The sequence below is a fragment of the Lipotes vexillifer genome, unplaced genomic scaffold (assembly GCF_000442215.2).
Source record: "Lipotes vexillifer unplaced genomic scaffold, Lipotes_vexillifer_v1.1 scaffold1706, whole genome shotgun sequence".
Taxonomy (NCBI): domain Eukaryota; kingdom Metazoa; phylum Chordata; class Mammalia; order Artiodactyla; family Lipotidae; genus Lipotes; species Lipotes vexillifer.
The window spans coordinates 495575-511430 of record NW_006772773.1 but is presented as its reverse complement, the minus strand read 5'-3'; the positions used below and the strand labels follow the sequence as shown (position 1 = coordinate 511430).

The 15856-nt window shown below is 34.2% G+C and overlaps 1 protein-coding gene across 1 annotated transcript in view; it reads left to right on the top strand.

Annotated features, from left to right (window-relative positions):
* NIPBL (NIPBL cohesin loading factor) overlaps window positions 1–15856 on the top strand; it is a 195698-nt gene that overhangs the window by 109756 nt on the left and 70086 nt on the right. The window contains exon 11 of the mRNA XM_007447917.1: window positions 12614–12796. Coding sequence (XP_007447979.1) covers window positions 12614–12796 — 183 coding nt within the window. The remainder of the gene's footprint in view (window positions 1–12613; window positions 12797–15856) is intronic.

Below are 15856 nucleotides of genomic sequence, written 5' to 3'. Positions count from 1 at the left end.
CAGGCCAGCTAAGTCATAGCTTCTGTAAGGTTTTCTTATCTGTAGAAATAGATACATGGTTGAAGGGTGAGAGAAAACAAATGATTAATTCTAAGAGAACCCGCTACTGTTTATGAAGAAATACAAATTACTCCAACATACTGAATTCTCTCATTCTAAAAAATGTTTTTGAAACCCACCCCTACAAGAGCGTGATACAGATTTTAAGATAATGAATACCTACTTGATAACTGTAACATTGTATGTATATCATAGTATTATATTAGTTAATATATTTTAATATTATTGATATAGTATAATATAGTATGTTATAATACATATTATAATGTATTATAGTATATCAAGTAGGTATTCATTATCTTAATATCTGTATCCAGTTCTCGTATGGGGAGGTTTTCAGTAGTTTTTTTAAGAATTCAGTATGTTAGAGTAATATATATTTTATAGTTAACAGTATATGCTGTACCATACTATGATATAATATGATACAATATAATATGAATTTTAAAATATGGATCCTCTTCTGCACCTACAAAAAAATAGCATTCTTTGACTACTGACGTGCTAACTTTTGACAATTCTCCGTTAAGCGCATTATACATTGTAGTTCAAAGAGCCCTGGAATCAGAGCCTTCAACAAATCATAGCCTTTCAAAGCTCTGATTCAAAGTTCATTCACTTTTAAAATAGAGAAACCAATTTTTTTTCCTACTTTGTGCAGTTATGAAGACCAAAGTGAATCTTATAGTCAGAGCTAAAATTTGTCTAGTTTTTTTATATAAAGAAATGCAGTCATCCCTTTTTTTTTTTTTTTTTTTTTTTTTCGTTACGCGGGCCTCTCACTGTTGTGGCCTTTCCCGGTGCGGAGCACAGGCTCCGGACGCGCAGGCTCAGCGGCCACGGCTCACGGGCCCAGCCACTCCACGGCATGTGGGATCTTCCCGGACCAGGGCACGAACCTGTGTCCCCTGCATCGGCAGGCGGACTCTCAACCACTGCACCACCAGGGAAGCCCCAGTTATCCCATTTTTAATTGAATTTATCTAATGAAGTAATTTTTTAATATAAGTCTCACTTGTGTATACATACTTTATATTCAGTGTATATCTGAAAACATTGCTGCCATCATTTATTTCATTCCAGTTTTATTGAGATAAAATTAACATATAACATTGTTTTAGTTTAAGGTATATAAAATAATGATTTGATATACAGTCATCTCTCGGTATCCACAGGGAGTTGGTTCCAGGACCCCTCACAGATGCTTTCAGGTCCCTATATAAAATGGTATCATACAGTCGACTCTTTGTATCCGCAGGTTCCCCATCCGCAGATATGAAGGGCTGACTATATGTATTTATTGTGAAATGATTACCACAGTAAGTTTAGTTAACATCCATCATCTCATGCTGTACATTGCATTCCCAGAACTTATTTATCTTATAACTGGAAGTTTTTACCTTTTGACTCTCTTTACCCATTTCATCCACCTCCTACAGATTGCAAAGATCAATCTGTTCTTTGCTTCTGTGAATTCTGTTATTGTTAGATTCTACGTATAAGTGAGATCATACAGTATTTGTCTTTCTCTCTCTAACTTATTTATCTATCTTAGCATAATGCCATCAGAGTCCATCCATGTTGTTGCAAATGGCAGGATTAACTTCTTTTTTTGGTTGAGTAATATCCCATTGTGTCTATACGCCACATTTTCTTTATTCACCCATCAATGAGCTAAACAACTTAGGTTTTTTCCCCATGTCTTGGCTGTTATAAATACTGCTACAGTGAAAATGGAAGTGCAGATATCTTTGAGATAATGGTTCCATTTCCTTCAGATATATAACCAAAAGTAGAATTGCCCAGTCATATGGTAGTTCTATTTTTAATTTTTTAAGGAACCTCCATACTGTTTTCCATAATAGCTGTACCCATTAACATTCCCACCAGCAGTACATAAGCGTTCCCTTTTTTCCACATTCTCATCAACACTTATTTGTTGTCATTTTCATAATAACCATTCTAACAGGTGTGAGGTGATATCTCATGGTTTTGATTTTCATTTCCCTCATGATTAGTGATATTGAGCACCTTTTCATATACTTGTTGGCCATCTGTATGTCTTCTTTGGAAAAATGTCTGTTCAGATCCTCTGCCCATTTTTTAATTGGATTGTTTGGTTACTTTCCGTATTGAGTTGTATGAGTTCTTCATATGTTTTAGATATTAGCCCCTTATCAGACATTGGATTTGCAAATATTTTCTCCTATTCAGTAGGTTGCCTTCTTGTTTTGTTGATGGTTTCCTTTGCTATGCAAAAGCTTTTTAGTTTGATGTAGTCCCATTTGTTTATTTTTGCTTTTGTTGTCTTGCTTTTGGTAAAAATAATTGCCAGGACCAATGTCAAGGAGCTTACCGCCTATGTTTTCTTCTAGGAATTTCATTGTTTTGGGTCTTACATTCAAGTCTTTAATCAATTTTGAGTTGATTTTTGTGTATGGTGTAAGATAGCTGTCCAGTTTCATTTTTTTGCATGTGGCTGTCCAGTTTTTCCAACACAATTTAATGAAGTGACTATCATTTTCCCATTGAATATTCTTGGCGCCTTTTGGTAAATTAATTGACCATATATGCATGAGTTTATTTCTGGATTCTCTGTTCTCTTCCATTGATCTATGTCTCTGTTTTTATGCCAACACCATACCACTTTAATTGCTGTAGCTTTGTAATATAGTTTGAAATCAGTAAGTGTGGTGCCCCCAGCTTTGTTCTTCTTTCTCAAGATTGCTTGACTCTTTGTCTGTTTTGTGGTTCTACACAAATTTTAGGATTGTTTGTTCTATTTCTCTGAAAAATGCCATTGGAATTTTGATAGGGATTGCATTGCGTTGAATCTGTAGATTGCTTTGGGTGGTATGGGCATTTTAACAATATTAATTCTTCCAGTCCATGAGGATGGAATATTTTTCCATTTATTTGTGTCTTCTTCAGTTTCTTTCATCAACTGTGCCTTACAGTTTTCAGTATACAGATCTTTCACCTCCTTGGTTAAGTTTATTCCTAGATATTTTATTCTTTTTGATGCAATTATAAATAGAATTATCTTAATTTCTCTTTCTGGAAGTTTATTGTTAGTGTATCAAAAAAGAACTGAATTTTGTATATTGAATTTGTATCCTGCAAATTTACTGAATTTGTTTATTAGTTCTATCAGTTGTGGTGCAGTCTCTAGGGTTTTCTGTGTATAATAACATGTCATCTGCAAATAGTGACAGTTTTACTTCTTCCTTTCTGATTTGGATGCCTTTTATTTCTTTTTCTTGCCTAGTTGCTCTGTCTAGGACTTTCAGTACTGTGTTGAATAAAAGTGGCAAGAGTGGCCATCCTTATCTTGTTCGTGATCTTAGAGTGAAAGCTTTCAGCTTTTCACCATTGAGTATAACGTTAGCTGTGGGCTTGTCATATGTGGCCTTTATAATGTTGATGTACATTCCCTCTGTACCCATTTTGAGAGTTTTTATTGTGAATGGATGTTGAATTTTGTCAAATGTTTTTTTCTGCATCTATTGAGATAATCATGATTTTTATCCTCACTTTGTTAACGTGGTGTATCATTGATTGTTTTGGGGATGTTGAGCCTTCCTTGCATCCCTGCAATAAATCACATTTGATCATGTTATGTGATCTTTTTATTGCTAATATTTTGTTGAGGACTTCTGGATCTCTGTTCATCAGGGATATTGCCCTGTAATTTTTCTTTTCTTGTAGTGCCCTTGTCTGATTTTGGTATAGGGTAATGCTGGCTTTGTAAAATGAGCTTGGAGCTGTTTCCTCCTCTTCTGTTTTTACAAGAGTTTGGAAGAATTGGTTATTAATTCTTCTTTAAATGTGTGGTAGAATTCACCAGTGAAGTCATATGTCCTGGGGTTTTCTTTGTTGGGAGGTTTTTGGGACCAGTCACCTAGTAGTTGGTCTGTTCAGATTTTCTATATCTTCATGATTTAACCTTGGTAGATTATATGTTTGTAGGAATTTATTCATTCTTCTAGGTTGTCCAATTTGTTGGTGTATAATTGTTCATAGTAGTCTCTTACAGTCCTTTGTATTTGTGTGGTATCAGTTGTAATGTCTCCCCTTTCATTTTTAATTTTATTTATTTGAGTCTTTTTTTTTTTTCTTGGTAAGCATAGCTAAAGGCTTGTCTACTTTGTTTATCTTTTCAAAAATCCAATTCTTACTTTCATTGATCTTTGCTATTCTCTTTTTAGTCTCATTTTTGTTTATTTCTGCCATGGTGTTTGTTATTTCCTTCCTTCTTCTACTAACTTTGGGCTTAGTTTATTCTTCTTTTTCTACTTTATTCTTCTTTTTCTAGTTCCTTGAAGCAAGTTAAGTTGTGCTTCTATCATTTCTTTTTCTCACTGTGTATATATATTAAGGAAAGGATCTTATGATCCCTGCTCCTAGTTTCTATATTAGGTAGTAGTAAATTGTCATTTACATAAAAAACTTCTAAAATAAAATGTTTCCTTTTGTAGTTCTTCCTCATGGTAATTTGACATCTGCACAATATCAAAACCATGATGCTTAAAACAAGAGTTTTCTTAAAATCTTTTCTTGTGCATTCTTCATTTGTAACAGTGTTCTTTCAGTTGCTTTAAACCAACTCCTTGGTATTTTGTCTTCATTAAATCAATTTGCAATGGCCTAAACTGTGCAGAATATAACTATATAGTGACTGCACTTGCAGGGTAGGTGGCACTTTGTTTCATATTGAATAAAGTATAACAGGATATAAATTGGGGGTAGGCAAACTTCTTATGTAAAGGCCCAGATAGTAAAATATGTTAGGCTTTGTAGGCCACTTATCTCTAACATTGTAGTATGAAAGCAGGGATAGACAATATGTAAATGATTGTGTGTCACTGTATTCTAATGAAACTTTATATACAAAAACAGGTGATGGGGCAAATTTGACTCACAGGCTTTAGTTTGCTGAACATAATATAAATATAAAATTGAAATTTTATATAGGTGCATCTGATAACTAGATTCCTTATTCTGTAGCAAATGAGACTGAAAATTTGTATTTTGCACTGTCATTTGAGTATTGAAAAGACTGATCTAGATAAAGTTTTGAATTATTTTCCTATTTTTTATCCAATATTTATAAATGTAGTATGAAATTAGCCAAATATAATATTTTTGCCAGGATATTTAATATTTGTGAGCACTTAGTTTTATGTAGTAGAATTATATGTTATTTGTATATTAATATATAATTGATATATTAAATATAAACATATAACAAGTGTATACAGGCTGAAATTACCTTTAAATATTTTATACTTGTTGCATGTCAGTTATGAAATCTTCTCTCCCATCTTTTCATTTTGTGGATAACTTCTCTATAATTGTCAATATAGAACAACTAAGAACTGCTTTCAGGATTTAAAAAAGAATTTTCAACTGGAAAAATTTCTTGAAAAATCTCACAAATTTATTCTAATGATTACACTAATCATTCAATAAATATGGCCATCTTCAACATCCCATGCGCTCTGCTAGATGATGCAGCTGGAACACAAGTCTGTGACTTTATCAAGCTTATGATCTCATGGAGGATATGGGTAACTAAAGATACAGTGACAGTGTAATATTCTTAAGGAAAAAGGTGTATATGAATCCAGAGGAATAAGGAATCACATGTGTTTTTAGCACAAGGGCAGAAGGAAAAAGCACTGCAAGTTTAGAGAAGTTAAACATTTGGCTAATTTAGAGTACAATGTGGAAGAAGTAAGGTAAGAGTAGATTAGTTAAAATTAAACATTGTTTTACAGTCATTAGTAGTAAAAACATAATCAGGAAATATGCCATTCCTAGTGTTAGAAAATGTTTTTCTAGAGTATTATAAAATAAATGTTGCTAAAATTCCCTACGTATTCAACCTAATGTAATAGTAGTTAGTTGAATAGCTAATAAACATAGTTTAATACTTGATCAAATTGATTAAAATATTTAAATAACAGATGTCAACAGTGAATTTTGTTGTCCTTGATTTCGTATTTTCTGGTTTCTTTGTGATCTTAAACACGTTAAATAGTTAATATTTTGAGCTAAATATTCCTTTCTAAAGTTTGGCATGATAAGTATATAATAGTAACATTACCACTTTTCGAAAATGGTGAAATTCATGGCATCTACTTACGTTTCTCCCGAGACATATTGAATATCTCTTAGAAGATTTCCTTTCTAATGTCTTTCCCCTTCCAGTCCATCCCACAAATTACTGCTAGAGTAACATTTCTAAAGTACATTCTGATTCTGTCCCTCCTCAAAAAGACTGTAACATCTAAACCCTACCTACTTTTATGGGCTTACCTATTTTTTCTCCCTATTGAATATCATGCTCTGTCCAGAGCAGACAGAGCTGGAATGCTCTAAAAGGGCTACCAGTTCCTAGTGCTTGTCCCCTGTTCTCTGTCCTCCACCTCACTTCACATCATCTCTGTTGAAAACCCACTGTGTTCATGAAATACCTCCTAATCCCTCACAAATAATCATTGACCTTTTTCTTGTTTCCATAAAATATAACTTTTATTTCTTTAGGAAAATTCATCTCAAGTTGGTATAATATTAGCATTCATTTCCTTCAACTCCTGTTACAAATATCTTTTACAAAGGTGCAATGTAGTATACCTATCATTTTGCATTCTGTTTTCTTTACATTTACTATCTCTGTGCTAACATTGTTCATAATTATACTTAATATGATTTACTCTTCCACTGTGTTCCCCTGTTGTTGGACATTTTGATATTACAATAGATAAAACGGATCTAAACATCTTTCTTCATAGAACCTTTTGTTATACAAATTTCCTTAGAAGAAATTTCCAAGAATGGTATAAATGGGTTGAAGGATTTGAACACCATTTGCTGTGTGTTATATATTCTACACTGTTAGCAGAATCTGAGTGTACACATTTCAGCAAATTGCAAGCAGACCTACAGAACTCAGAAGGAAAGCATAGATCATTTTATATCATTTCGAACAGTCTTATGCATAGCAGTTAACTCCTAAAGGCATTGCCATGTAAAGCATAGTGGAAAACTTGATCTTTCAATGATGATCATGAGTCAAGAAACTTGTCTTGTTAAAAAAAGATGCATAAAGTGCTTTTTTAGAAAGGTTTACATAAAAAATAATTAAAAGAGTAATTTCTGAGTAATCCAAGGTTTTATTGTAACAGGGCTTCAAAAGTGTAGTATTGGCAACTTTTATATCAGACTTAAAAATGGAGATAATTAAGTTCTCTGATACAAGGTAGTGAATATTCTGTCAGCATAAGGTAGTGAATATTCTATCAACTTAAGGTAGTGAATATTCTATCAACTTATAATGAGTAGAATCAATTTGATTTGAGTATATTATTTAAATTATAGTTTATTTTTCACTGAATCTGTAGTTCAGTGAAAAATGGGCTGGGAATTCCCTGGCGGTCCTGTGGTTAGGGCTCCACGATTCTGTTGCAGGGGGCATGGGTTCAATCCCTGGTCAGGGAACTAAAATCTCCCAAGCTGCCTGGCATGGCCAAAAAAAAGAAACATTGGGTAGATTAAGTTAGAAGGACCTTTTCAATTTGAATTGATTTCTGTTTTGAGAAACATGACAACCATAAAGTTTGATTGTGACCTAAGACAAATAAGATGCATGTTGTGACCTAATATGCACATACAGACACATGATAACAACACCTACCTTTACTACAGGCATAACACTAACATCTTCTCTTTCATTTTAAACGTATTGCTAGTCAACACCTACAAAACTGATTCCACAACTTGCTTATGGGTCACAATCTCAACCTTAAAAATTGCTGGCTAAAATTTAAAGGGAGACTTGCCAGTTCTTAGGTTACAGCATTCTTTATATAGTGATTATATAATGATGATTTACATTAGTTTCAGGAGTATTTCTCAAAGACCATCAGGAAGAGAATAGCTTCAAATTTGACTGCTCCATAGCCACAAATGAATAACAACTAGTCTTTCTTTTCAAATTAAAAAAATAATAATAATTCTGAACAAGCTTCTAGCTAATGCTTAGGATTTCTGCCTCTTTACCAAAATTATGACAACTTTAAACCTGATTATCTCATTATACATCATTTCTTTTTATCCTGAACCATCACAAAAAAGCATACCTTTCAGTTATTTCTTGATCCTTTTCTTCTAGAGGGTGTAGTCTACCTGATCCCCTCTTTCCTTAAATTAAGACCTCCTCTTCAGTTATAAACAGATCCCACCCCCTTATTATCCTGATGACTGTTAACATCTACTGTAGAAGATGTGAATTTCACTCCCCTCATTTTCACTCAACCAAGGAGCCTTAGCACCAAAAAGTAGTATCTCCTTTTTCCTAGTTTGCTATTGCTCTTTCCAAATAATTGATAAAATACACGTCAGAGTTCTTTGTCTAAGGGCAGTGTTTTGTGACCTCAAAACTTTTATTCACGGGCTTCCCTGGTGGCGCAGTGGTTGGGAGTCCACCTGCCGATGCAGGGGACACGGGTTCGTGCCCCGGTCCGGGAGGATCCCGCATGCCTCGGAGCGGCTGGGCCCGTGAGCCATGGCCGCTGAGCCTGCGCGTCTGGAGCCTGTGCTCCGCAGCGGGAGAGGCCGCGACAGTGAGAGGCCAGCGTATGCGTACCGAGAAAAAAAAAAAAACTTTTATTCATCAATATTCAATGTCCCTATGTTCACTTTGGATTTTGGCTGTTAGTGCACGGTCTTCCTCTTCACCCCTTGTTCTGCATCAGGTTAGGTAACCTTGGGGGTGCCCGTGGAAGGAACATGCAGGGTTCTGGTCTCAGTTAAACCCCACATTTTTTCGTCTTCTCTTCACGTTGCCTCCCTTTGTTTCTGCCTTCCAAATGTTAACTTTTTTCAAGGCTGTGTCATCAGCGTTTCATACTCTTTGAATGCTCTTCCTATCAGTGGCTTCAAATAAAGAAGTTGACTTGCATTTAGAAACCGTTAGCACCAAAAAATATGTGTCTTCAAACCATATTAACTTAGGATTCCAAGAGGGGCAGATTGACAACCTGCACTTCTGAACTTTTTTTTTTCTTTTTGACCCTGATTGAAGTGAAAGATCCATTTGTGCTAGGTTATTGGAAGGATTGTCACTGAACTACATTATGCCTACTTAAGGTTTTTTTTGACTTACCAAATTTGGAGGTTTATGTGAGTTTCTTGGTTTGTTTCTGAACAGGACTGGCTTCCATTGTCTGAAGCTTCAGTCCTAAAGAGTTCATTGATTGATTTATTTTAATCTCAGGGTTGTTTCCGCATTTAAAGAAACAGACAGAACACAGTGTTAGTTATCAAATCAGTGACTCTTCGGGACTTTGTAAGTCTTTTGATGACTTCTGGTTTTAATACTCTGGTAAATGTGCTAGCTAGTATGAGTGATTTATACTGGAAAACCAAGGTTGCTAAAATGTAGCACATCTAGAATTAGATGTATTCTTTAGCTTTATTAGAGCCAGAAAACAGAGATACACTGTATCTAATGGAATATATATCTACAGAAGTGTGGTGCCAAACAAAATTGTGCCTAAATGGCTTTATCCCTCAAGCCAGTAAGTTAAAATTTTGTGGTATTTCAAACAACCTAATGTAAAGCATACAGTAGCTGGGATGAGAGAAATGAGGTGAGAAAGATAATCATGAAGTATTAGCAGTCTGAAGGTTTTAAGAACAAATAGCTCAGCAAACAACAATAATCTCGAACATCATCAACGTATTAAGAGGTAGCCAGTTAAACACTGTATTTGTATTATTTAAAGGACTATTTCCTACCTAATTCAGGTAAAAGAACGTAACCAGATATGTTCTAGGGATCACTTCCAGTACTCACGTTTATTCATTTCTCTTGAAGCTGAGTCAGTTATCCAAACTTTCATGTATTAAAGATCCTGAGTGTGAGTGTAGGAATGTCAAGCATTTTATTGCTTACCCTTTATAATCAAGGGACCTGGCTGAGTCAATTTATAAAGTGTTTTATGAAAAGGAAGAAATACAGAAAATACATAAAACTGTGGAAGAGATATTTCTATTCAAAGTGAGGCAGTCCACTTTTGGAGGACAGTATACTGAGAGACATTAACCATTGCTGGATTTTTTTTTTTTTTAAGTTGGTCATCTTTAGAAGTGGGACAGTTGGTCTTTGAATTATACCGCCGTAACTTTCAGAGTTGTACAGAGGTTAAAATGATGTACAGAATAGTAGAACTCTTAAATCTGATAGTGTTATTTTTAATTTAGGGAATAAGAAATGGTAAACTTCAATGAATAAACTTTGTTACCTGCTTTATCAAATATAAGACATAAATTTTCTATATTTGGCTATTGTGCTGATTTTTTTTTTTTTTTAAAGAGAACGAAGAGAGCAGAGTCCTTGTTCTTGGGATATAATAAACCATTGTAAAGAGAGTGCAAGTACCCATACATATCTTAACCCTTGATTATTTATTGTATATTTATCTGCAGAATAATTCTATGATATTTTATCAAGTCAGCATATCTTTGTGAATGGAAATGTAAGCAGAACATAACAATTAGGTAAATCTGCTTCTTAAAAAAAAAAATCTCATGGTGAACTAAAAGCCAAATACTTTGGGTTATCCATATTTATAGACTCCAAAAGGTTATGTTTCATGTAGTACAGAACAGAATTTCCATTAAAAAAAATTTGGAACTCTCTTCATTTGTATAAAATATAGCAATTCTGAAATTATACAGGAAGTACATCTGTAAGTGAACATAAGAAATTGTGAACCAAAGAGTCAGAAATCATTTATTGACCATCTATATATACATACTTAATATTATAGGTCATGTGGAAAGGGGAAGATACATACTAGAAGACATGATCCTTCCATCAAAAAACCACATATTTAGTTAGAGGTGCTCAGAACATTAAGGACTTCTAAATGAGATGAAGAGTGTGTTTACCTTGGGGGTTGAAGATACTGACGATCCAAAGCTAAAGTTGATTTTTTACCTCTACTAATATTCTAAAAAGTGGGGCTCACTGATAAGATACAGTTAAATTAAGAAAGAACAAAGAAATGTAACATGATATGAAAATGACACAGATAAGTTAAACTCAACATGAATATATCACAATTCCAAGCAATGAAGTCTTTGGAATACTACTAGTCACGAATGTTACGTCTTTGTTGGGTAAAATTGTTGCTATGCGTGTCCTTAGAAGAATAGAGGTTAACAGTTACTGAAATAACTCCATGATGTTGAATAAAAGTTTCATGATGAATAAAAAAAAGGATTATTCTTCATTTGAGATTAATAATTTATGTTTCATATTCTTAAATTATTAGTATTGTATATTCTTGAGGCTTTTAAATTGTCTTAATCAGTAGCCATTTATTTTTGGAATTATTTATTTTTATTCTTTATTATCATTTGAATGTTATAGTTACTAATACTTCCTGCTGTAAACCACTAAGGTACTCTTTGCTCCCAGTTCTTAAAATTTAGCAGGTAAGACATCATTTTTATACTTCCACTCAAAGATTTGCATGGGTAAGTTTAAATCGTCATCTTTAGTAGTCATCAAGGACAAATTATCCTGAATAAATAACTTTTTCTAGTTCTGCTTTATTTTTAAGCTCTCAACAGGATGTTATGGATTTATTTCTTCATAGCAGCTGTTTGTGTGTTTGTGTATGTGTGTGTAGGATTAAATAGTTAATATTATGTTAATAGTTCTAATTATATCTTGTTGATATATGTTTATCCTGTCTTTACTCTTTCATGGAAAAATATGAATTTATTTCATACAGGCTTGAATTTACTCTTTTCAGTTATTGACATTTATATATTAAAGTATTGTTTTCCATTTATCTCGCCTTTCATGTTCCTGTTATGTTCAGTTAAATGCATATTTTGGTTTATCTGTTTGAGGAAATTTTCCGTAACAGTAAAGGCATTACCGTGCCTCTCAAATAAACAGTGATGGGTAAAAGCATATAAAACTCTTGTCCCAGCCACCGCACATGGCCACCAGGATGATAGCGGATGAGAAGCAGGTGTTAAGTAGAAGAGAATGAGCTGATAGTGTCTTCCAACTCTTCTCATCTGTACTGATGGATAGCATTGCTTTCAAACTAACTGCTCCAGACCTCTATAAAACAAATTTGGGTACTACCAAGAATGTGAGATGTACCCCCGACTACAAATACACCTGATAATGCAAGTGGATCTCTAGCTTCAGAAAGTTTTTAGTCAATGCAGACAAATGAAGGCACTAATTCTAGTAAAAATTGATGATATAACTACCCTCCGTTGCTATGATAATAAGTATATATTTTAAAAGTTGCTATATGATGATATATGTATTAAAAGCTGCATTATCAGTTTAGGGTTAAGACTGTTACAGTTGTAAATATGAACGTGTTTTATTAAAATACAAAGGTGACTTATAAAACTTACATAAATATTAATATTTCATTTTCATTGTGCTTAATTTAGTTAAAATTTCCCTTTTATCTTCAGATTTATATTTTTTCTTACCTTTTATTAATAGGTAGTATAGATCAATCAGTGTTAAAAGAATTACCCCCCGAACTCCTGGCAGAAATTGAATCCACCATGCCACTTTGTGAACGTGTGAAAATGAATAAACGCAAGCGTAGCACAGTTAATGAAAAACCAAAATATGCTGAAATCAGTTCAGATGAAGATAATGATAGTGATGAAGCTTTTGAATGTAAGTATCCTATAACTTTATTATTACTTTAGAATTAAAAAGCAGATTGATATGTTTGTTTCATTTATAATTTTGGGGGGTTAGCAAGAATACCGTGATCATAATTCTTAATAATATAGTATAGCAAGTTTTTTTCTTTATACTTAAAAATGTGTGAAAGATGAGATCAGTTGGCACCAAGAAAAAAACTTTTAATGAGTTATAATTAGTGTCAGATAACACAGGTATGCCTCTATATGCATTTAGCAAACATTTATTGAGCTCCTACTATCTGCCTGGCAGTGAGAATAAAAATATAACAAATAGGATGTGGCCCCTATCTTTGAAGAGCCTTCAGTCTAATGGGGGAAATATGTAAACAATTGTAGTACAGTGAGAAGAATGCAATGATAATAGTAAATCCAGGGTGCTGTGGGAGCACATTGGATTGGCATCAAAATTATACTGGGGTTCAGAGAACGCTTACTGGAAGAGGTGACACTTGAGTTGAGTCTTGAAGGACACGGAGGAGATAGCCAGATGAAGAAATATTTTAAACCATACTATCACTAAATTATGAATGGATTAGCCACATTGCCAATTATCTGTGTGGTTTGGACCTGGCTTCTCCTTTTTGCCCAGCTGTGTCCTGGAATTCCTCCCTTGTTTCACTGTTTTCCAGAGCTGGCTTCTTCACTACACAGCTACCTCTCTACAACACTGTGATCACCTGTCTTTGCACTAGACTTGCTATACCTCGCCTGTCTTCCTACTGGTCCACTGAAAAAGTTCTTCTCTTTTATCCCTATCTTCCTTCTACTGGAGCAAGAGAATTGAGCCTAGCCAAGAGGGGTCAGCAACCTTGTTTGACTTAAACGGCATTCAGTGGAAACAGACTATGGGAGATCTTCACTTGTGTGCCAACTGACTTAGTCATTATGACCAAAAGAAGTGGGAAGACTACCAGTGTGTTCTACCTTTTCCACCTAGTGTCCGTAGATTGAGGTGTGACAAGCAAGGGCAGGAAGGACAGATGCATGCTGCCATTTTAAAATGTATATCGCTGATGGAAGCCCTTCACCTCCAGAGTTTTTAATCTATGTTCGTTTACTCTGATCTTCTCAAAATTGTGAGCTCTTGAGCTATGAGCAGTAGATTATGAATACTGAACAAATCTGAACAAAGTTTTAAAATTGAAATAAAATATGGCAAAATTAATCTGACATTTAATTATATGTATAAGTGTTATAATTTGTATTATCATGAGATGTATTTACATGCAGTATATTTCAATGGCTAAAGCTAATATTTTTATTATAATCAAACATTTTGTTCATACGGGAACATACGATCTGGAAAGAGGAGGAAGGAGATCTGGTGTCCTAGAAACTCACTCCCCTTTATATACATGCCTCTGCTTCACTTTCCTTCCTTTCCCCTGATACCTCACCCATTTCTAAAGGGAATAACTAAAAAGGAGTTCCTTAATTGCAGACTGATTTCAAATCACACTTCAACTCCAGTTAATTGAGAGTGGCTGCCTGCATTGCTAAGCTGATGAGAATTTTGTAGCTACCTCACAGTTAAGTAAAAAGGGTAGCATAATCAGAAAAGCCCACCAGATGTAAAATAGAGGAGAGAGCCACACATGCCTCATGTTTGTCCTCATTGCAACCTCTGTTCTTTGCTTTCTATGATGAGAGATATTGTCTCATCTTACGCGAGCACATAATTACATCTTAAAAGCCATGGATCTATGCCCCAAAATATTGAAAGCTAATATTATTTAGGGAACCTGAGCTTCAGCCCCTGCTAGGAAAAAGGGAAGTTTCTCTGGGTTTTTCAAGAGACCTTAGAATATAGTTCCCTGGTTTGGTGGGGTTTATTTCTGTCCAAGTAAGTATAGAAAAGTTGACTCCGAGGCCACTGAAATGAGTGATGAAAGAAGCTGACATAACCAAATAGCCATTATACCACAATAAAAATAATGTAATAAAAACAGAGTACAATACAAAATGTAAAAATATTATGAGAACATAAGTAGCAAGCATTATCCTGATTTGAGAGAGAGAGACCTTTTTGAAACAAAATTTTATTGCAGTTTAATCAAACTGGTTTCCTAAAAATCTAAAACTACAGAAATAGTTTTGTTGAAAGATAGGGGGAACTATTGAGGGTTAACTTTGAAAGTTTGGCCACAAAGATTTGGATAGTCATAGCACAATTACAAAGTCTCTGGGTTGCTGGGGAAGGAGGAGGGGAGATAGAAGAAGCTAAAGAGACATACAGGTGAAATTTGGAAAGGGTTAAGGTGGAAAACACCTAAGTCATATTTTACATACCTCTCTGTTGAATTCTTCCCTTGCATCTTCCAGGGTAACAAGACATATAGAGAATGAACAGACTAGTCATAATGAATTGGGATCCTGATAGAACCTTATTGCAGCATACAGTGTATCATAGAAGTTGTGTTTCTTTTTTTCCTTAATTTGCCATTCCTTTTTTTTCAAATTGCTTAGTTTAATGAATGTGAAAAAAAAATCTCCAAGACTTATAAAAATTACCACCGATACAGCATATTGTATGTACTTGCTAACCATAAGGTTTTTCAAGCATTTTCTACTCATAGAATTAAAGGATTGAAATAAATTTCTTATGAAATTAATTAAAATTCAAAAAGCCTAACTAGGTCATATCTGAGGTCATAGAATACTACTTTCTGAACAATTTGCTTGTTAGTTGTCATTCCTCAAAGTAGGTATTTCGGTACTTGTTGAAAAAACGTTTAGTGAATGCTATACATAAACGACCTGTTTCTCTGACACATGCATACACACCTACTTTTATTAGTATATGAGACAACCCCTCACTAAGAGAATGTTCCGGGGCATACTAATCATAAATGGGGGGAAATCCTGCCTCTCCTTCATATATTTCATAGTCAAATTTTTGCCTAATTATGAAGAAAATCACCGAAGATTTAAGTACATCCATTTACATTCATCCTCTTGCTATGCCAAACCTACGACCACAAAGAAGAGGAAACAAAATTATCTTTGCCATGCTGTCAGTAGATTCTTG